General features: G+C 35.5%; 3 protein-coding genes across 3 annotated transcripts; all 3 read right to left on the bottom strand.

The window, feature by feature from the left end:
• Window positions 1-494: 494 nt before the first annotated feature.
• Window positions 495-3,920, bottom strand: LOC117631902 (ankyrin repeat-containing protein At5g02620). Its single transcript, XM_034365243.1, has 4 exons — window positions 3,541-3,920; window positions 2,584-3,256; window positions 2,080-2,489; window positions 495-1,517 (listed from the first exon to the last, which is right to left on the bottom strand). The coding sequence occupies exons 2-4, from the start codon at window positions 2,936-2,938 to the stop codon at window positions 639-641; spliced, it is 1,644 nt and encodes a 547-aa protein (XP_034221134.1). The 5' UTR covers window positions 2,939-3,256; window positions 3,541-3,920; the 3' UTR covers window positions 495-638.
• Window positions 3,921-10,959: 7,039 nt separating this feature from the next.
• On the bottom strand, window positions 10,960-15,662 carry LOC117631908 (nudix hydrolase 9). Its single transcript, XM_034365250.1, has 9 exons — window positions 15,513-15,662; window positions 15,316-15,390; window positions 14,869-14,925; window positions 14,642-14,724; window positions 14,170-14,228; window positions 13,602-13,750; window positions 13,031-13,171; window positions 12,690-12,848; window positions 10,960-11,438 (listed from the first exon to the last, which is right to left on the bottom strand). The coding sequence occupies exons 1-9, from the start codon at window positions 15,591-15,593 to the stop codon at window positions 11,343-11,345; spliced, it is 900 nt and encodes a 299-aa protein (XP_034221141.1). The 5' UTR covers window positions 15,594-15,662; the 3' UTR covers window positions 10,960-11,342.
• A 3,184-nt stretch (window positions 15,663-18,846) lies between these two features.
• LOC117631905 (3-ketoacyl-CoA synthase 12-like) lies at window positions 18,847-20,634 on the bottom strand. The gene has a single exon (XM_034365245.1). The coding sequence runs from the start codon at window positions 20,523-20,525 to the stop codon at window positions 19,125-19,127; it is 1,401 nt and encodes a 466-aa protein (XP_034221136.1). The 5' UTR covers window positions 20,526-20,634; the 3' UTR covers window positions 18,847-19,124.
• Between the last annotated feature and the right edge of the window lie 2,182 nt (window positions 20,635-22,816).

Here is a 22,816-nt window from a genome sequence, read left to right as displayed (position 1 = left end):
TCTCACCTTTATAAGAGATATCATCAACAATGTGATTCAAATACATAAATTACTTATAAATCGAGATGTGATCAATAATGTGATTTAGATACATGGATTGTTCCAAATTGTAATGTTTTTCTTTGCTAATGGGTGGACCTCTACCATCTCATGTACCAAAGTAGTGGCTTCACCATGGGCTCATATGCAGTGAATTTTCAGCAATATATTAATTGATGATGCTGATCTTGGCCTTCACATATGTCTGTAGGGGTACATTACATGTTAATTAGTTAGGTGGAAATGGAACATGACAACCAATATATTGTCTTACTATGATTAGACCCTCTTGTCAACTTCATGATTGCCATATGCTTAACGATTCTCCAAGTGCTTTTTCTGAGTCTTCAATGTCAACGACTTTGTTTGGTTGAACACTTTGTTCCTATTTCTCATTTGGTATAATTGTTCCTATTTCTCATTTGGTATAAACTAAACAAAAGCCAAAACCATTCTAAAGGAGAAAAAAAGCTATGATCAGCTCCTTATAGAGAATATACATTTGGAAGTTAATTTGTAATTATTATAAAGACTTGTTTACGCCCAATGATGAACAAAAAGAAGAAACAAAATCTGGCAGCGCGTATGTGGAAATGCTTTCAAATTGCATACATCTTCTTGTAGTCATTGTTGAGGAGCTCAGATTCAGAAATCACTGCAGACAACGACAACGACCGCGATCTGCTGCCCAGCGATGATCTCCGAATGCTCCTCATGTTTTTCGCCTCAATTCGATGCCTAACTACCCAGAAACACATAGTGCCCAAAGTCGCAGCCATGATGACTGTTCCTATAATTGTAACTCCAATTGCTAGCCACTTCTGGCCACCCACCACTACAAAAGAGAGTGCCAAAAATGCCACAGAAACCAGAACACAAGCCAACCACATGAGCTTGTTAATGATTGCCATCATCTGCTTCTTGGCCTTGCTCTCAATCACCACCACTGAAGTTTGCACCACCACAACAGCCAGGGAAATGAAAAGGGCAATGGAATCAAAGATGAAGAAGATCATAAAGGCCAGTTTGGGAGCAATGTTGGCTTCCCCAAGCGACTGCCCATGAGGAATGTCTTTCGGGTCATCCACATATTGTCCAGGGATTTGGTAAATGGCTGCAAAGGTAACCGTGGCAATGAGGACAGCAACAACAGTGTTGGAGTTTATTGCATTGTTAAGGCCTTCTGTGTGCATTTTGTGAAGACGTTTCGCAATGCCCTGGACGCGTCTTCTGGTTTGGCGAGTGTGTTCTAGCTGGTGGTGGACTTCGTGCTTTATGTCGCTCACAGTTTGTTTCAGCTCTCGAGCTGGGTTGGTAGCCTGTGGCTTGATTTCTTTAGCACTCTGGACACCGCGCTCTTGGAGAAAAGCTTTAATGTCCGAGTTCCCAGTTTTCTCGGCAGTGTCAAGGGCAGTTTCTGCAGACTTGTTAACAGCTTTTGTGTCGGTTTCACTGTGTTCGAGTAGCAACTTAACAATCTGCAAACATACAACCAGCATTATGCATGTCAGATTAAAACATACAATTTCTTTCTGTAATTTGGTAACCAATAAATGGTAAGGAAGGCTTGATGAGCACCTATAAAACCCAACCAATCTAGAAATTATAAAATTTTGGGGAGAGAACCCAGCAATGCGCCAAAGTTGTCCAGCAAAAGCAAGTAAGATGCCCAAATCACAGAACTTAGTCAATGAAGGTAAGCTTATACAAGACTACTGTCAAGAGGATTTCAATGAATATTGGCAAAAGTTAACCACTAGTAGATCCTTGTTTCAATCAGATGCTGAGAAATAACCTCAATCATGTGATAAATGAAATTTATTGAAATCTAGCAATCCACTGCCTTATTATTTGACTTTCTAATTGGCCATATCTTTCAAGTTCCATTATAGCAATGCATAGCCAAGGACTTCCATTGAAACCATTAATGTAAGTTGCTATGATGCTTTCAACTCAATGAACAAAACATGAAATCTCAATGAGATGTCTGCAAAGACAGTTTCTTTGATAGCAAATTTGTAGGAAGGTCAGTCAATTTACCTCAGCTCTACCCTTTCGAGTAGCTATATGCAATGCCGTGTTGTCTTTATTATCAGCCATGTTTATCAACGAAGGATCTGCCTTAATCAACTCCTCCATCATCTCAAGATTCTGCCCCTTTGCTGCCATGTGAAGTGCCGTCTGCCCCTTCTTATCGACGCGTGTTGCAATACCAGGCTCCTTTTCCAGAAGCGCTTTCACAACCACCAAATGACCATTTCTTGCTGCAGAATGCAGCGCGGTTTTGCCATTGCTTCTAGCAATGGTTGCCAGGCTGCTTCCTGCTTCCAATAGAAAGTTCACCACCTCTGTATGCCCTTGGGTGGCAGCCGTGTGCAAAGCTGTGGTGTTTGATAGATCCACAGTCATAGTCAATTCTGGATGAGCCTCCATAAGCACATTCAATACATCTGCACAAGAGAAAAACACTAATTTACCACCAAAAACAAAGTAACAATAAATTTTTTTTAAAAAAAAAACAGAAAGGTCTAAGTGGAGACATACCCATATCCCCTTGTTTGGCAGCAATGTGGAATGCATCAAACCCATTTCTTGCTTTGATTCCAGCATCAGCAAGATCATAGTATTTGATCATCTCCCTGACCAAATCAACATAACCATATTCTGCAGCAACATAGAGGGCTGTTTCATCAGATGAATTTTGCTTTGCCAATAACTCCTTCAATTCAGCCTCTTCTGTATTTTCAAGGATATCCATCACCACCCCCATATTTCCTGATCTTGCCGCAGAATGCAAAGGCGTATCATCGCGCTTTCCCGTTAACTGTTTCGTCATCTTTTTCCGCGGCAAGCTTGGCTGCGCTGCCTGCGGCTGCTCAGCTGGTGCCTCTGCCTCCATTGCAATCAACTACTCTCTCTCTCTCTCTCTCTCTCTCTCTCTCTCTCTCTCTCTCTATTTGTATGTCTATCTATCTCTCTCCTTCTCCTCAAACTAATTCTAATCAATGATGCAGGAATATTTCCTCTTCTTTCCAGCAAAAACCCAGATCAAAATTCGCATTTTTGATTCACAAGAGTCATCATTTCTTCAAAGCAAGTCAAAGAAAGAAAAAAAATCTCCTACAATACCCTGAAATTCAGCAAAAGCGCGACCTTGTAATTCGGTTTCTATCTCCCAATTGTGGTTCTGTTGTCCCCTGCATCCCAAATTAGTGCCCTGTTACAAAACAACAACCTGGGTTTGAACATTTTTCTCACATGTAGCAAATATCATTTTCAATTCTTAGCAAACAAACACAGCTCTGGCAGGTCGCCAATCTTAGCTTCCAAAACAAACCGCCCCAAAATGACAACAATAAACAAAAAATTCTGGGTTTTTGGTGTTTCATTTTTCTCAACATATTCCAATTTCTCATTCAGCTCATAACACACAGAATTGATAGATTGCATTAGAAAAAAAAAAAACTAAAAACTAAAAAATGAAGATGTTTGCCAACATACCTGAGTTTGAAGAAAGGAGATTCTATGTTCTCCTCCATGTAACAACACAAAACAACCCATATAATTCAGAAGCAGTTTCTAGAGAACCATGGGATTGTAGAAACACGCTGGAAAAGATATTTAGGATACACATGAAGAAGAAACAGATTTTTGTTTTTTTGTTTTTGAGAGGCCCTTTTATTTCGGAGGTAGAAGGAGCAAGAAAGGAGAAGAGCTATAAATTAATATAATTATAGGCCAAGAAAGAGAAACTTAGAAAAAGCACATGTCTGCAACAACAGCAACTGCTTTATGTGAATCTAAATCAGACCCAGAAAAACTAATCTATAACCAATAATGGATGGCCCTTTGTACTAAAGGTGGTGTTGATGACAACCTTGGCTCAGAGAGAAAATTAAAATTAAAATTATAAAATAAAATGAGAATAATATAGGAGGAGGGAAAAACAAAAGAAGAAGACAGAATAATAGTGGGCAAAATATATGAACAGTTAACCGAAATAACAGAACCACGCGCGCTTTTAAATGGAGTGGAACATCCATTGAATTTAGGTCCGGAAATATCACTTTATTTTTTATTTTCTTTTCCGGAAGTACCACTTTATTTTCTTTTACATGTTTGGTTTGTGTAAGATGTAAAACATGTTTAATTTTTCAATTATACCCATATGAAATCAAATTAAAAAATAATGCATTTAATGCTATATTGTAATTCTAAATTGTTAATGGGGATAAAATAGTCATGAAAAATATGCATGGACTTACCAAACATGGAAAAGCAACCATTCCTCTTCCCATATTTGGACTTACCAAACATGGGAAAGCAACTGATTTCCCATTTTCAAGCCTCATTTTCCATGAACCAAACATGGACAATTTTTTGTTTTTATTTTTTTGACAAACAATTGATTTTTATTTTTGGTAAACAATCGAATTTAAATACATGCATTCATGTGCAAAAGGCTTATAATTCTAATGGTTAAAAGTATTTACTCGTGCATTCGATGCCCTAGGTCAGATTCCCCTATCCCATATCGTTTGTATTAAAAACACATGCAAGGCTTGGAAGTTTACATGTATTGAAATTTATATTCCTTCAAAAATAATTTAAACAATGACAGATTGAAATTTTTGAAAGCAATAAGTTTGTTTTAATATGGAAATTAGGAAAGAAAAAAAAAAAGGCTTGGTTTTGGGTTAATTAGGTTAATTATTGTGTTGAGTTTGTTATTAGGCTTTCTTTTCACTTTTCGGTTGTTATGTTTGATTTTCATAACCTATCATCCCACTCTTAATGCCAAGTTTACTTTAAAAAGTCAACCTCTTTTCTTTTTTTTTCTTTTTTTTGTCATTCGCAAAGGAGAAAAAGGGGGAGTAACATTTGATCGATCCATATTTTAAAATAAAAATAATTGTGATTACGATTTATTACAAAATATACTGAATAAAATCAATAAAATTATATTCTTTTTAAACAAACTTAAAGAACCCAACACAAGGAAACTCATATTCTTTCATTTCAACAATTATTTTGTAAAACAAATATCTTTCTGTCTCTTTTCCCTCTTGTGTGAGCCATAATTTTAGCTCCCATTGACTTTGACTTATAAAAAGGTTTGGTTTCCTTTTTTTTGATAGCAAGCAATAATATTTTATTGAGATGAGAAAGTAATAAATACAAGAAGCGACTAAGTTCTAGAGAATTAGGCGAGTATGGAAAAGAGGATTGACTTAAACTCTAAATAATTGAATCATATGAAAAAGACGGGGGATAGGGCATGCATGATCACACCTATTTGTGGTTGCGTCACAAGTGAGAACAATACACCAAATTAATAAGCTCAAGATAGAGCATAAGTGCTTTTGACGCGCTTTAAAAAGTGCTTCTAAACAAGCACTTATCATGTATCGTGTTGCTTTTCTACCTCATAAATATAATTTGAGATTTGATATAGTTATATAATTACAGTGGGTCACAGCTTGAGGTAGTCGTCGACTACCATCCCAAAACCCTAGACTCAGATTATCCCACACATCACATCTGATCTAAGTTTGACAATAGCATTTGGATAAATGTTCAAAAACGATTCTCTTAAATTTCATGATCTTCATTTGATTTTCAACTTGTTTGGTACAATTCAGTGCCTTTCAATAAGGAAAGGATGAAGGGTGACAGATGCTACTTATGGTGGACATTTATTTCCTTTCTAGATGGTTCTTTCAATTCTTATTAGCATGTGATTATATATAAACCTAAGAAAAAAAATCACCTTTTGATTAGGTTTTTGTGCTCTTGTGTAGGACAATGTTATCTACACTCCTCTATATAGTATAATAGTAAAAGTAACGACGCTATTATGTCAATATCGTTTGCACTATTTACCGAGTCTTTGAAAACTCTCTAAAAATTGCGAATAACGCATTCTTTGGTTAGTGTTTTTGTATAAAGTACATACAAATTTATTAAACATACCAAATACTTGTTTTGTTAGTGATATTCATGATACTTTGTGTATATCCATGAGCACAAATGTGAGTGGAATAAAACCTACTCATAGCTTCATGCGATAATCAACTCATCGAGTTTGAATATTCAGAAACTAACATATAAGAATTTTGTGTTCTCAAATTGTTGTGTTTTCATGCACTAGAAATATGATTTTATTTTATTTTATTAAAGAACAAATATTAATAACAAACGTTATGAGAACGCCAATTATCCGAGGAGACGAAGACAATAATGTCATTCCAGCTTCGCCCCGTTGCCATCTCTACTTCATCACCCTACACGCACGCCAACCCACTCAGTTGATATTTTCTCATCTCGCTTAATTTCTTCAAATTCATTTTGGTCGGAGACCGGAAGGTAATGTAATTTATTCAAGTGTACAATGATTGCAAGACTTAAATACGGTCTGAAATCGGTCGAATGGTCACCGGCGGTAGGGCCCACGTCGGCTAAGCACTTAGGGACCCACGTAGGTGGGCCGCGACTGGTTTTGGACTGACGCAAGAACGCCCACGTTGCCACGGAAATCCAAGAAAAGACAAAACCCACTTTGCTAATGGACCCCACGCGCATTTTGTCAAATCCCCACCAAGTGGATGAGCGTGTAACAACGAGCTCTAAGATGACTGTGTGGCCCCCGACAAAGGCTGATAAACTCAGATGATCCAGATTAACAGATAAAGAGAGAGATCCCAACCATCAGAGCACACCAACCCAACGACCAAGACAAACAGGATTGCCTAATTTTGCAGATCACTGATTGAATATCCTCCTCTGATTATGGTCATTGCTAATCAAATTTGTTCTTTTTAATTAGTTTTCTCCTTATTATTTTTTGTTGGACTCATATAATAAACTCAAGGTTCTTGGATAATGTAGGTTTGTGCTTAGCAACCAGTCAACGTGCTCAGAGGTGCTATCATCCCAAGATTAAAATAGGTCTCACAACGTATTATTCATGTGTACTTCTCTATTTATATAAACAACATAACAGTTGAACAACATAATATATTAGATTGAAATTATGTTGTCAAATTTATTGTCGAGAGAATATTTCTTTAAAGAAAAAAAAAATTATTTATCTGAGGTTTATTGTCACATTGTTAATTACGTCTCATCCATGCACATAAAACAAACTTGTTTCATGGTGATAAGTAAGAATGAGCCATGTGGTGTTGTTTTAACTTAAACTATAATGGATATTGTCATTATAATTAGTGCTTAAGTTTAGGGTTTATCTTCAAAGTTAAATAATGAATCTTCTAGAGTACTGTGCATGGGTCATGGGCGGTGATGTATGATTGACTTTTTGATACGAGTAAGAAGTATATGGGAGACAGAAGTAAACATTTGACATATTATTTTCCAAGAAAAACAGTAAGTCAACTAAATTTAGCGCACTAATCCCGATTATATCTTTGTCATAGCCTCATAAAAATAATATTATAGACAATGAATAAAATTTAATTTTGGTGGCTGAGAGGGAGACTCTTACCATCGATGCAAAGGGTCCAAAAGACGTGAGAATTAACGAATTCGAAGTCAATAGTATCAAAAGTCGTAGAAAATAATGTTACTTGTTTATATTCCATTCATCAGACCTTTCTTATAACCAACTAATTGACAAACATTTGAAGAATTGACAAAAAATAAAAACAATTGAAGACAAATAAGGTCCTTATTATGGACATCTCTACATTTCAATTCATTTGTTTTATCGCTATTTGATATATTATCGTATTCATATTAGAATTACAGTATGTTATGTTGTTAAACAATCAATTAACACAATTATGCATCTCAACCGATTATATAAAGATTTCATTTGGTAATAGATAAATCAAAATGTTAGATCATGATCCACACTCAATGACTTCCAATGACTAACATGTAAAAAACATCTACCAAGATTTGAATACTAACAAGTTCTGATATAAGATATGCTGATTATGAGACAAATAAAAATAAGAGATATTTAGTGATATACCCATTTCTAGCACTAATATTATAAATAAACCCTACACAATTGAATTCCTATAAATAAACCCAAAAAAAACCCAAAAAATGATAGCTAGCCTTATTGAATTTAATATTGATTATTAAATTACTTTGATGCCCTATTGAGTGCTTTGGGAATTTTTATGAGATTTTGGGGTTGGACTTGTTTTAAGAAATTGATGGCAGTTTTGTAATTTATAAGAAGTTAAAAGCTTTTTTTTTATGTTGTAAATGGGCTTTGGGTGTGTTTCTAAAGTCCATTTTATATAGGGTATTTTTATAATTTGGGCCCCTATATTGGGTATAATAGTGAATCTCCCTAAAAATAACTGGACGTGTGATAATTTTTTTAACTGTGGGTTGTTAGAAAATTTGGTACCGACAATAATAATGTAGATAAGAAAACTTTATGAGTTAAATTATTCTGCACTACTGCAACCAACCACCATAGCCAAAGACATCGTGGCATGAAAAAGCCAAGCCAGCAGAATCTCCTTACTGTACAAGTCAATGATGGCTAGCATAAATCATAAACTCACACCTTTAAATAAAAAGCCAAAAGCCAAAAGTAACCCAAAAAAAAAAAAAAAAACAAGTACTTCGGATCGAAGGAAGCACAAAAGGCTGCATAATTGGTGGTAATTAAATCACAGAATCACGAAATTATTTATTAATCACAAAGGCCAAAAGAAATACAATTGTTTAAATCATGTAATTTTGTGTTAGATTATGTTTTAAACATACAAGGCTAATCTAATCACGGGCCACTTGAGAAAAATATACTTTTATACAAATAGCTCACATGGGAGGAGGAGCCATTTAAGAAGCAAATAAAAAGCATGCATGTTCTTCTGCAACACAAAATGGGAAGAATTTAATCCACTACACGTGCGGTTGAAGACACTGTTGTGGTGGGCCACCACTGTCCTGACTTGAACCCTAGTTGGTGCCCATATGGGAATCTGTGCAGTGCATATAGTGCCCTTCCCTTAGATGTTGCTGTCATTATTCTTTCTCATTTAGGTAGATATTGTGAGCATGTAAACATTATACTTATATAGAAATATAATTAATATATAATATGGTTTACATTTAAAAAATTTAATTGACTGGGCTTTGGTTTTCACCATTGACTCACCTAATACATAATGTTTTTATTGTCATTATCAGCATGCTTCATCGCACACTGGGTGTTGACTGCTAAACTGATGAATGACCGTTTTTCTAGTCAAAACAGTGCAACTTGGAAATCTTCTATGTTAGTCAGTGATCATAGATGGACCAACAATTTCTTTTTTCCTGTTTTGAATTGAGGGAAGGAAAAAGGAAGGGGAGGGCATGTTTTGGAGTGTTTCTTTAGGAAGCATTTCTGCTGGAAGTGACATGTTTTAATTTTTCTGCCAAATGCCATTAGAAGCAGTTTTAGATTACTGAAAGTACTTTTAGCCTTCCTAAAAACACTACAGCCCGAATTCTGCAAAACTTATGGAGCATGTTGGAGCTTTTTAATGAGGTAAGAAAGGAATGAAAAAGAAAATAAACTTTCATAGTTAGAATTATGATAGTTTGCAGGAGGCTCTATCTACAATGGACCACATAAACCAATAAAGAGGAAAGAAGAGAAGCAAATAAAGAATGGATTCATAAGTTCACAATGCATCTGGTAAAGTGGGCAACAACTAGTGATATGACAATTATAAGACAAGTTAGGTCTCAAGTTCGTACCTCTTTTCTTACTTTCTCTTTCATAGACTCCGCCACCTACTCTCCACAAATGGGCACTTTTGACCTGGATCACCAGATAGGAATCTTTGCTTACCTTGCAGCAATGAAGTAGAAAATATATTTCTTTTATCTAAATACAAAGACACTAAGGAAGCCTTACAAAGGGAAAGATTCCAAAGTTAAATCTGTTTCAATTCAAGGGTTCAGAAGGGCTTTTACCATTGTATATAAATCCAACAGTACTTCCACATTAGAAATATCCTTTCCAAAGATTATTGGTCTTCAAATTCAAATATACCATAAACCATTGAAACACATAGAATCTGAAATATGTTTACCATTATTAGCAATAACACTTATAATGAGGTGATGACAGTAACTATAATTACCATTCATCATTGTCACTGAAATATAACATGTTTATAGCATGGTTATAGTCAAACAGCTGTCACTTCTAGAACAAACCCATTGAAAAAAGGCACTTCTCCATCAGACCAGATATCAAAATATACTAGAGGTCAAGCAGGCCCTAATTCAAACCTTTTTTTTATTTTTATAATCCCATTTAAGACAATGTGCCCACTGTTCTTCTAGCCATTCTTGAAGAAAAGAAAAGAAAAAAGCTGATGGGACAACTAATTACCTAATCATTAATTCTTTTTTCATGTTGAAACCAAATCAGCAGACAATTGAAACAAAACTTTGACTTCCAGAAAAAGGTTTACAAGACAATACATCATCTGATACAATTGGAACAAAGGTCAGGATGATGAAGATGGTGACCTACCAGCTACTTGGAATACTTACCAAGAGATCAGATTTGACCGTGAAAGTCTACCCTAGAACACTGACAACCAGTTTGTAAGTTCTGGTTGATGTGATTCTGAATTTAGTAAGATAAATTCATGCTGTAGTGTAACATTCAAGCATGCCTGCTCAAAGTGTCAATGTGTATGTTGTGCAAGGATGTCTGCAAAAGTGTGTCAATGCTTTTCATTAGTCATTAGCAACACAATCACTTACAAACCAAAAACAACAATACAAACTGCCATAAGGCTTCTCACTCTTTTGGCTGCAAACTCAACACATCAACATCTATAATTTGGGTTCTCAGGAATGTTACAATTTTCAAAGAAAAATCACAACTTAATTATGGTACAGAGTTCAGCAGATATGCACACTCATACAGATCCAACAAATGACTATGCAGGTAAGAATCCATCATATTAAACAAATCACTCAAACATGAATTTGTGCTTAAAGTACAGACCACCCATTCACTCAATGTTTGATTACACATGCAGTGAAAGGGTCTAGGACTATTCAGAGATCATTATATCCTGCAAGGAGGATAACATACCTTTTGCAATGAGGATACATAGTACATTTATATAATCATGTGAAAGTGCATAGGGAATAATTCCTAAAGAAACAACCGCCAGAAAAACTACTTCTGATTTTCTTTTTGTATCAAGTGCAATAATAACGAAGAAAGGGAGTCCACGCGTTAGAACCCGAAAGCTGCTGAGACACTAAGGCTGACAACTTTCTGCAGTTCTTCTGATCTTTCATCAAACATTCTTCACGGCTTCAACCATCAACTTATATAAGGCCAATCCACCTTCATGGCAGCCTGGCATTTTAGATGCCATATTCTCTAGGTCAATCTGACATAAAGAAAAATTGATGAGAACTTGCATTGAAACTTAAAACCAAAAGTTGAGATTCATGGACTGTCTATTGTCTCACAGAAAGCAAGGGATTGTTAATCATCTCAAATTATTTTCCTATTTTACCTTAATAGGGCCAGCACTAATATCAGTCCTCAATCTTAATATATTTGAAGGACAATTTGATGTTTAGTTTAGTAAATAGTAAAAGTTTTATTTTGATAATGCATTTTAAGATATGAAAATCTAGTTAAATCATATCAATGCTTCCACCACAACAAAATATTAATGAAAGATTAATGTCCCTCAAAACTGCTACCACACTCTATCAATTAGGGATGGGCATTGGGAACCATCACCATCATCATCATCACCACCACCACCACCACCACCACCACCACCACATCCCTAACACCCAAGGGGTACCCAATGCCCAAAGGGTATCCATTGCCTATCCCTACTATCAATGTCTCCTAGTAAGTCCTGGTCCAGTTTGTAAAAACTGATTTGAATTAAAAATTTGGAATAACATCAAAATGTTTCCATTTACTGGTCAATTGCATCATTATCTGGTTTGAATTTCTCCCAACCTGAATACAAAAATTTGAATCAGCCATAAAAATTGCATCTATAATGAACCATGCTTCTATCAATGTCAACATTCCCACAACACCATCATACCAAACAATCACGTTACTCTTTTTTTTCCTTTTTTCTTTTTAAAAGAGAAACTTTTATTGCACAAAGCAAAAACAGAACACCAACAGGAACAAAACAGGGGTCGCCAAGGAGGCCACACAAACCCCAAACAAAAGGAAAACAACAAGACAACCTAACACATTACAAAACTACAGCTTTCCAATCCAAGTGGATTAAACTAAAGTTGATATCCTTAAATTCTGAAGAAGTTGATGCCCACAATGATGCCCAGAAATGAATCCAATCCCAAAAGCTGGTCAATCTCATCACCCTTAACATAAAACAAAATTATCTTATTCCTCTCCATCCACACCACCCAAAACACTGCCATCATAGCACAACTACCCAGCACCATCCCCCTCCTATTACCACCAAAAAATTTCAATCTTTCACCAAGCAATCACATTATTCTTACATTCTACCATCGTTGACTCTGAGTGCACTTGAATACATAAAAATATGTAAAATAAAAGTTCAAATGCAGACAATTGTTAAGCAAACAAGAACTACATGTTGATCCATCTGTGTCAGATAAACATTTAAACTAACCATTGGAACTGTAAAGAGCTGAGTTGACTCAAAGCTGTCTTGTGCGGTAGCATACAACTTCTGAACTTCCTTTGAGCTGAGACTGCATTTCATGAAGAAAAATGCAGTTGGTCGCACATTCAACACCCTGCAGGATATACCAATGAATACTTGCTCGTGCTGCATTACAACCAAATGATCAACATTAGATACAGCAAGGAGAAGAGTTACTTTATAGTTCTAAATGAAGAAGCTTATTATGATTGGATATTAAAATCACCACAAACAAATTAACTGTAAGCAGGAAAGACGCAACAAATGTATCATGGACAGCTAGGAAACAAGAATACAGATGTACTCACAAGGGAAGCTGAAGGTACTCCAATTTCTTCAACTACCTCACGGACAATGCTGTCAAACATCTCATGAGAAACCTTGTCGTTAATAACTTTGGAGTCTGTCAAGTCCTCATGATGATGGGATACTAATCCAACTTCTTGGGGCTGTTAATTATCAAATATTACGGGATTAGGTCCAGATAAACCCTGCAAAAGGATGAAGCAGAACAAAAAAGCGCTTCTTATAGTCACTGCAAGCATAAAATAAAAAGTTTGAAAGTACTTGATAATGTGGAGAATGCATTGATGTGAACCATGCACTGAAGAACTGACAGCCACTGCCCATAATATATGCATGTACGTGTATACTTGGCAAGAAGGGGGAACTGGCAGAGGGCTCCTCCAAAAGTTTGAAATGACAAAGAAACTTATAAATAATTTCAAACCTGGCCCCCGAGAGAGAGAGAAAAAAATTTGCTGTGTGTGCGTACATATTGCATCAATACATGCAAGCATGGGTATATAGGCAATGAAGATATCACAGTATGGAGCTACAAAACGCGGTTGCAAACTTTTCATGTTTCAGAGAAGATACCTCTGGATGGCCTCCTGGGAAAACAAAATGTCCAGGAAATTCCCCAACATTGTTACTTCTTTGCAACACAAGTATTTTCTTGTCAGATGTCTCCACAATAGCACCATTACCCAATGGACTTGAGGTGTGTTGACAACGTATAGCGTCATCTACACAAAAGCAAAGCTGTAGATTATCATAAATACAATTTTTGTCAAAGAAATTTAAGAACCAAGCAGTCCTTATATGCCATCTGCGATAAAGTTGCCTGTCATAAATTTTAATTATCATTAATTTTATTAAACCTGGAAGTTTAAAGTAGTTAATCATATAGTTTCTACGTATCAGTCTTCATAAATTTCTTGAAGAATCTGTAAATTCAACATCTAGATTCACATTTTGTTTTGTCAATATAAAACCAACATCACACCATGTTTTTAGTTGCTTAGGATTCTAATGGGACAAAAAAAAAACAGAAGAAATGATCAGGGACTGCAAGTTTATGGATTTGTGGAAGAAAAATAAAATAAAAAGAGGAAATGGTTGATGGAAGTCATTGAGACAAATGTACTAATTCATGCAGTTATACCTTCTGAAGCAACCAGGAAGCTTTCCCATAAATGATTTAAGTTTGTGCCCACAAAATTCCTGCAAAGCAAGTACATGAAAGATTTCATACCAGAAAATAGAAGGCTGATTGCCTACGTGGCATCCAATTTTTTTTTACTTCCTTTTTCATAGGTGGAGGTTCCCAGTAACAAACTAACTTTGCAGACCAAGTATCGCAGAATTGGAATCAGCCAAGACAATAAAGGACAGAGAAGATAGCCACTTTGTTCAAGAAGCCATCTCCTCAAAAAAATCTTATAACTAAGCTATATTACTTCGATTAACTGTCAACATTTGATTTTTGATAAGAGCTATTAATTTTCAATAAGCATATAAATCTATGAATGCTACATCATAGAATCAGATTTAAACAATAATATATATGCAGATCATTTTGTTTGAATACACTTAGAGAGAGAGAGAGAGAGAGAGAGAGAGAGAGAGAGAGAGACCTATAATCTGTCAGACCAAGGTGGAGGCATACATGAGGCTCTTGGTTAGATCCACCTCCATCATGCCATATGTGTTTTCCATACTATATAATCATATACAATATACAGAACATTAGTACATTATACGAAAATAAAAAACCAAATTAAACTACGGGATATAGTTTCAGACAACGTCTACCTGTGAGGAAACTAAACAATCTGGCTATCATCATAGAAGATATACATACCCTGAACTTTGTCCCATTGTACAACGATGGATTTTTATGAACCCTTTGATCCCATATCTATAAAATCAGAATAAGACAGCTTAGCCATACAATATATAAATGTGTGTGTGTTTGTCTTTTAAACAAGAACCAAGCTTGTGATGGAAAACTATTTACAGAGATTTCCTATTAAATAAAATAAACTCAACCCAGAATCCTAAATGTAGGTAACCCAAGTAAAAAGAAAGCTCATCAAATTGCTATCGGAATCAAATTGGGCTCTCTGCACAACACATTGGACTGCTTTCCCCATAATTGGCTGATTGAATTACATATATATATATATATATATATATATATATATATATAATAAACATAGTAGTTACCACAAAAATAAATTAATAAATAAACCATCAAAACTATATAAAATATTGCTTAGACATGTACAATTACAAATTTAAAGTCAACCTCAGAAACAGAATTCTCCAAGTTGATGTCTGGATGGGGAATTCGATCATAATCTCCATCAAAAACCACAGAAACCTTTAAACCCAAAAACAAATGCATTAGATTGTAAAATAATATGCATGTGAAAAATTTACCGTTGCAGATTGGCTTTGTTACTAACAAATCAAGTGAAAGAAGGAAATGAAAATTTAGAGGACCTGCGATGGCAAAAGACCCGAGGGGCAAGAGAGCAGAAGCTTGTAGCGCTCACCGCTCGTTTCAGTCTCTGCCTTCTCCATTGGAATGGCGAGCGCAGACCAATGTCGATCAAATTCTTCTGTGATTCTGAAAACTTGAGAAGTCGGTGCTTCCAACGCCGCAGCCTGCATGGTTGCTCTATAGGTCATATGGGCAGGCCGGCCAGCCCAATTCTAAAAGTAAAGGCCGAAGTCCAAATAATTGGGCCTTTTGATTAGTTTGGACCGCGTCGGGCACGCCTATTGGACCAATCCATTGGCTCCGCCCAGTTTGACTTATTTAAGGAGTCAAGTATTTTCCAAAATTATATCCAAAGAAATAAAGTGAAGCATTTAAATGAAGGACGATTTTTACATACCAAATTATGAGTTTCTTTGCATGTTTCGGCTTTAGAGCGGTTCTTTTAAAAATAAAAAAATAAAAAATCTTTTTTAACTAATTAAAAGTTTCAATATTTTACTGAATATTATCATAATAATTGACAATAGGGTTTTGCACCGTATATTGGATTCCTTTTTCCAAAATCATTATTTATGTATATCTATAATAATAAAAAATTAATACAAGCAGACAATAATCTAAAATACAATAGAATGTGAGTTTCTCACATACACTAATAATGTGTTATAGGGATTCGAAACCTTAAACCATTAGCCTCAGGGGTGGAGGTACTCTAGGGCCTGAGGTGGCCTTGGCAACCCCCCACCCTACAATTGTTCTCAACACAGTAAAGCTTGGGCTTTAGTTCATATATTTAACAATGCAAATCATATATAATTATATGTAAAATGTTTGTGGGCCCATTACACAATTGACATAATAAAAGGAAAGTATTAATTCTCTAATAATCAAACCAATGAGCCAAAGGAATAGAAAATAAATAGTTTAAAGGGAAATGAGATTTTATCAAAAACTTTTCCGTTTTGATTCATGAAATGAAATTGAGTACAAATTTCTAAAAATTTTCCATTTTTCCTTATATATTATTGAGGTAAGATTGATTTTTCTTTCTATACTTGTTTTATGGTTCGGCCCCACACATACAATCCTCTTTCTGCCACTGATAAGACCCGTTGGCAATATCCATCTTGGAGACTGCATGATAAAGTCAATTGGCATGCACACTAATTGCAGTCAAAATTTACTAATCAAGGTTAACAAAGAGAATTTAATCCAAGTAATTTAGTCTAATCTGATTTGACGAATGAAACGAAACTGTTTGTGTAATGGGATTAGACTGACTGAACATTCCTGCATTTTCATGGAGATAGAGATGGAACAAAATAGTCTCATAACAAGAGACCCAAAAAAGGGAAAATAATTGACCACAATTGCCTTCTCTGTAATCATGCTCATGTGGCACATCACAAACCAGAAAATTCGGCTAGTAATGCGACTTGGATGGCATTTAAAATGAAATCGCAATTTGGGGCACGAGAGCTGTTAACTTTAGTGGCACATTAATGCCGCTGTTTGGTTTTTCAAAGGAGAAATGGTTGGGTTTAATAATTATACTTGCCAAAAATTTATCCGACAATTCTTAAGTCTCGTCATCACATTTCAATTGATGTTATAATCTATTCATGTTACGGCACATCTAAGTATTATAGACTGAAAAAGTATCAATCATGTTGTCTATTCATTATAAACGTAAATTAATAACATCACGTGACGATATGTCTAGCACACTCAACATTTCATTTTTTGTTAATAGCTGAACTGAAGGGTTCGAATTATTTGAAAATAACACTAAATTTGCTTCCATAAAAACACTTTATTTCGAAATGACACTTTTCTAATGTCCCTTTCTCATGTTTATATAGCTTGTACGTACATCCATATGTATGCCTGCATAAAGTACAGTTGGTAAATCACTCATATTATACATATCTGTTGTCAATATATACATGCACGTTGAAATACACGCAGACTTGTCAACAAAAACGAAAAGGAAAAACAAAAGAAATGCACTCAAGAATCAATCACGTTTTATTTTTCACAAAGATTTTTTTGTTTTTACAGCAAATACAGTTCTTATTATCTCTCTATTTTCTTTATAATAAGATCGACGGTTGAACCTACGTTCTTCTTTATTTTCATTCCACTTACGATGAGATAGTTAGACTTAGCTGTGCATGCGAGCATGACTGGCTGACAAACGTCGACACAGACAAACTTCCCGTTATCATCAGGGTTGGCTAGTGGGTGTCAGAAGTTAAGGATTCTGGTTTATGTACCATAGATCCTGGTCAGAGAAAGCTCTTTGTAAATAAACAGTACTCTACCAGTATCTGTATTTGCAACGGCTATGGAACTTTTAAAATAATAACAATTGGTTTATTTATGAAGGGAGTGAAGTAGATGTGTAAAAGTTAAAGCAGTATCGTGTGTTAGCTCCATCGATCTGTAGAAATCCAGTCACTGGTGACCAATTGCATATCTGATCTGTAGGTGGACCCATTTGTGAATCTTAGCATTTTAATGCTATTCAAAATTATTCAATTATACACAAAAATTTGTTTTTCACCTTTTCCTCATCATTATGCAGTTGTCTCTCTTTGTTCACATGTATATTTGGTGGTGATCGATACAATATATGATCAGATAATTGGAAGGGTACCCTAGATCAGAAGACATCGACATTTTTTTTTACAGAGTTTCAAGATATGAATAGAATATGACTCTTCTATTTAGAGAGATTTTTTTTAAAAAAAACTCGAGAGAAATGACGAGATTCGAACTCTAATCACTGAAATTAAATAAAAGAGTATCCTCTTTAATATGCCATCAGTCCTATATAGAGAATGTATATTTAATGTAACTCCCCACAATTGCAAACCACTCACCAAAGTACTTTTCATTTGATATCATGACCTCTACAAGAACAAGACACTTTCACATGGTTTTGCCCTTTTATTTTTGATGGGTGACTCTGACATGAAAAGGATTAGAATTTAGGAATAGACATATAAAGATGGTTTTTAGTATTTCTAACCCTAGTGATTAGGAAATGTGTATTCTCTGAAAAAAGGTCATTATGCTTAAACCATTACTTGATTTGTCACTAAAATGAAGAGATTGATTAAACAAATGGAATTGTGTTAGATGGATGAATTTATTTGCATAATAAAGAACCCAGCAGTCCAGCTTATAAAGCAGAAATGCTACCAATAGATATGGGTCCATCCACTAGCTATGCAATCAGTGCAGAAAATCAAATGGAAAAGGTCTTCTTAATGCATCCCCATGGTAACATAAATAAATAAATAAATAAATAAAAAGCAAAAGCTGTGCTTAGGACAAACTTGTTCCACATGTTTCTGCATCAAATAAAGCAGTACAATTACAATGTTTTGAAAGATTAAAATCTACAATGATGCAAAGGGATTCAAAGCAGCAGCAGCAGCACATCTTATTGGGTTATGAAATGCAACCCACAGAGGGATTCAACAATAAGAACTTTATAGTATACAGAAAATAATCAAAATACATCAAAAATTTGAAAGAGTAAAACACAAAAAGAAAGTGACACTTTTCAAAAAAAATAAATAAATAGAGATTGATGATGACCTTTAGATGACCACATTTTCAGGGTTGAATGTGCTTAGATCCTCTTGATGGAGCCAACCATATTTCTCCAAGAAAGGGTTGGTCAATGATTTTGGTGGGTACACAGCAATGTCCTCCTTCCACACATTTTCATCTCCCAAATCTCTCACCACCTCTAGCAAACAGCTGTTGCATTTAAACCCAGCACCAAAGCTTATCATCAACACTGTGTCCCCTTTCTTGAGCCTCTTCTTGGCTTCCATGTAACCCAAGACATACCAAAGGCTACTTGCAGATGTGTTGCCAAATCTGTGAAGTGTCATCCTTGCAGGCTCAAGATCATACTCACTAAGCCCAAGGTTCAACCCAATCCCATCTATGACTGCCTTTCCACCAGTGTGAAGGCAAAAATGATCAACCCCTGTCTTGAAATTGATGACAGGTTTTGGTGAAGTGCTTGCTCCTCCCTTGGAGGATTGTGACTTCAATTTTCTCACTAGGGTTACAAGCATAAACCTAACCAACTCCCTAATGGGTAAAATCTTGGGTGAAATTTCCCTAAGATTATCCACAAAGGCTCTTGTGGCAGCCTTGGGTAAGATCTTGTCAAGGTGAAAACCAAGCATCCCTTGCCCATCTTCTTGTTGGATGCAACAACCATATGACTCATCTCTAGCCCCATGATGGGTTCTAACCAAACACTTCAATTTGAACATGGCTTGGTTTTTCAAGGCCCTTTTGTTGGTCAAAAGGACCGCACAACCACCAGACCTAAACAAACAATTTGCTAAAATCATGGATCTGTCATTACCTGAATACCAATTGGGGCTCAAAGACTCAGAAGTGACCACAAGTGCATACACATTCTTGTAGGACTTGAAAATGTTCCTAACAATGTCGGTTGAAATTAGGCTAGCAGAGCAACCCATCCCAGTGAGATTAAAGACCTTTATGTCCTCCCTCATCTTGTAGTGGTTGATAATTCTGGAAGCTAAAGAAGGCATAGAAGCAAACATGGACACATTCACAACAAGCACATCAAGTTGTGAAGGGGAAATGCCTGATCTGTCCAGAAGCTTCTGAATGCTGTCATGGAAAAACTCCTCCATCTCTGAGATGCTATCTTCCAATGTGGGGCAAGATTCTCTGCCTGAAAGAATGATTCTTGGAGCATAGGTTTGCTCACCAATGCCTGAGCTCACAATGGCTTTGAGGAGGAACTGGTATTCTAGAAGACCAAGATTCTTGGTCCTCCGGATGACCTCCCCTGAAAACCGTGTGTCTAGCTTTCTGTCATCTGTGGGCTTATGGCACTGATAGTCCAAAATGTAGCACTCTTGGTCCCTTTTTTCATCAAAGCGTTTCCACATCATAAAAATGAAGTACAAGGCTGAGAAAGCACAGAGTAAACTGAGAAGCTCCATGACCAAATGAGAGAGAGAGAGAGAGAGAGAGAGAGAGAGAGAGAGAGAGGGGTGAGTTGTCTGTGAATTTATGTAGATGGGAAGTGAAATTGGAAGATTTATAAGAAGAGGAGGAGCAAGAGTACACTACATGTGAAGATCCTAAAGACTCATTTTCATCTCTCAACCCCCACCAAACTGATTGAGTTGTGTGTGGCTTAAGCTTTTTGTGTATATATTTATGACTCAATCAAACTAGGTCATGATAGGATTTTTAGTACCTGTGCAAACAGGGTTAAAATCACATAAAAGACTTGCAAGAATACAAGGCTATTGTAGTATAGATGCTCATGCAAGGTCGTTTTCCTCAAGGACTAATTAGCAATTTAAGTAAAAACAAATTCCAAATGACTACTTAAAATAAAAGGTCAAGAAAGATGATTATGAATTTGGTTGATTCTAAAAACAAATATTAAATAAGAACAAATATGATTGAAGGAAAGATTTTTTTGAATATCAATTTATAAAAGCACTAGGGTTTCACCATCACCTAGCAATCCTATGAACTTTTACCAATTACTTATGATTTGCACATGCCACTTTGAAGGTTAGGTTTTCCTAATGTATATTCTACTTGGAACCTCCAACACAGAACGTATATCCAACATGCAACCCGTCCGGACGTTCGGATCAAATCTGAACATGAAAGACTCATTAAGTTTTATGAAAACCCTTTGAAAAACCATGCAACCCTTAAGACGTGGTGTTCATCTTAAGTGAAATTACAATTATTAATCACAAGAAGCTAGCATCAATTTCAGGGAACCTTCCGACCAAAATTGCATCCAATTACTTTTCTAAAGATCCTAATGGTGATCAGGCATTAAGGCAATTAGATAGTTTAAAACAGTGATTAACAATTCAAGTAGGCATGCACTCATCATAAGCAATTAAATAAAAATCACATATTCATGCTAAGGTTCAAGGCTTCACCCTAGCAAAAGAAATTTAGTTACGCATACTCATAATTGAAATCCAAGAAAATATCATTAAGAAGAAAAGAACGAAAACACCTGAAAGTTGTGAAAACCCAAAACCCTAGCAATTGCTCTCCACAATGCAAAGTTCAAAAGTGAAAAAGAAGTCCTTAATTCCTTGTGAGAAAGAGCTTAAATACCCCTTAAAACCTAGCTGCCAATGTACAGCTTTTCCATCCCCACAAGGAAACTAATTAAAATAAAATAAAACTAGGAAATAAAGTCCAAATTGGAATAGGAGAATCTGCCCAAAATCTGCCCAGCCACGTTTTTGCCCCAAATCTCCTCCAAATCTGGCCCAAGATAGCTTGTTTTAAAGATAAAAATGTTCTGAACACTTCTCTAGAAGGCCACGAACCCATCCGAGGTCATCTTGTGCTCCAAAAACGCAATAAAAGCCCAACACGTCACTATTCCAGCACCGTGCACTGCTCCTTTATTTTATTGCCAGAAAATAACCGCTTGGAAGAAAACTCTGAAATTTTGATACGATCAAGCTAAGTGACTCAAGAACGTCCTCCAACTGGAATTACTCCAAAATTCCTCCATTTGATTATGTTTTGCTCCAGAGAGAGTCGAAAGTCCTATATTGAATCAAATACCACCAATTGCAAGACACAATATTTATTCAGTTTCATACAGACTTTATTAATTTGGGCATGACCAAGTCTTCCAACTCAAAATCAAATTTGTAGTATTTTTAAAATGGAAAGCTATTATAGTTCACAGTTAGCAGCTTACCCAATGTGGTTACCCACATTTAAGAGAGATCAGGCGGTGGCTAGAGAAAAAAATATAAAAAAAAATTATAACTCTTAGAAAAAAAGAGAGATTTTTGTAAAAATGTCACTTGAACTTATACATCAATTTCAATTTGTCACCTTAAAGAAAAATTTAAGCAAAATGTCACCTTAAGTTTTCAAAATCCATGATTTGTCACATGACTTTAGCATCATCTAATTTTCTATCCATTTTAAAGGGTGTTTTTAGTCTTTTAGATATGCAAACCCTCGTTTTTATATAATTAAAATATAAAGCTATGTAAACCCTTTTGTTTGGAAAGACTAAAATACCCTTAAAAATGGATGGAGAATTGCATGATGTTAAAGTCAGGTGACAAATCATAAATTTTAAAAACTTAAGGTGACATTTCACTTAAATTTTTCTTTAAGGTGACATTTCACTTAAATTTTTCTTTAAGGTGACAAATTAAAACTGATGTATAAGTTTATGTGACATTTCTACAAATATCCCAAAAAAAGATTTATAATCTGT

This window comes from Prunus dulcis, chromosome 6 (assembly GCF_902201215.1).
Source record: "Prunus dulcis chromosome 6, ALMONDv2, whole genome shotgun sequence".
NCBI lineage: Eukaryota > Viridiplantae > Streptophyta > Magnoliopsida > Rosales > Rosaceae > Prunus > Prunus dulcis.
Note: the sequence above shows the minus strand (reverse complement) of the source record. Positions and strands in the feature narration are given on the sequence as shown.

What these genes read in the sequence shown, in the direction of transcription:
- LOC117631902 (XM_034365243.1), bottom strand. Translation starts at nt 2,938, where the DNA reads ATGGAGGCAGAGGCACCAGCTGAGCAGCCGCAGGCAGCGCAGCCAAGC. An exon ending in TGCCAAACAAGGGGATATGG is followed by an intron (nt 2,490 to 2,583) that starts GTATGTCTCCAC and finishes TCTCTTGTGCAG; the next exon opens with ATGTATTGAATGTGCTTATG. An exon ending in CTCGAAAGGGTAGAGCTGAG is followed by an intron (nt 1,518 to 2,079) that starts GTAAATTGACTG and finishes GTATGTTTGCAG; the next exon opens with ATTGTTAAGTTGCTACTCGA.
- LOC117631908 (XM_034365250.1), bottom strand. Translation starts at nt 15,593, where the DNA reads ATGGAGAAGGCAGAGACTGAAACGAGCGGTGAGCGCTACAAGCTTCTG. An exon ending in CGGGTCTTTTGCCATCGCAG is followed by an intron (nt 15,391 to 15,512) that starts GTCCTCTAAATT and finishes TTGGGTTTAAAG; the next exon opens with GTTTCTGTGGTTTTTGATGG. An exon ending in CTTCCTGGTTGCTTCAGAAG is followed by an intron (nt 13,751 to 14,169) that starts GTATAACTGCAT and finishes GCTTTTGTGTAG; the next exon opens with ATGACGCTATACGTTGTCAA.
- LOC117631905 (XM_034365245.1), bottom strand. Translation starts at nt 20,525, where the DNA reads ATGGAGCTTCTCAGTTTACTCTGTGCTTTCTCAGCCTTGTACTTCATT.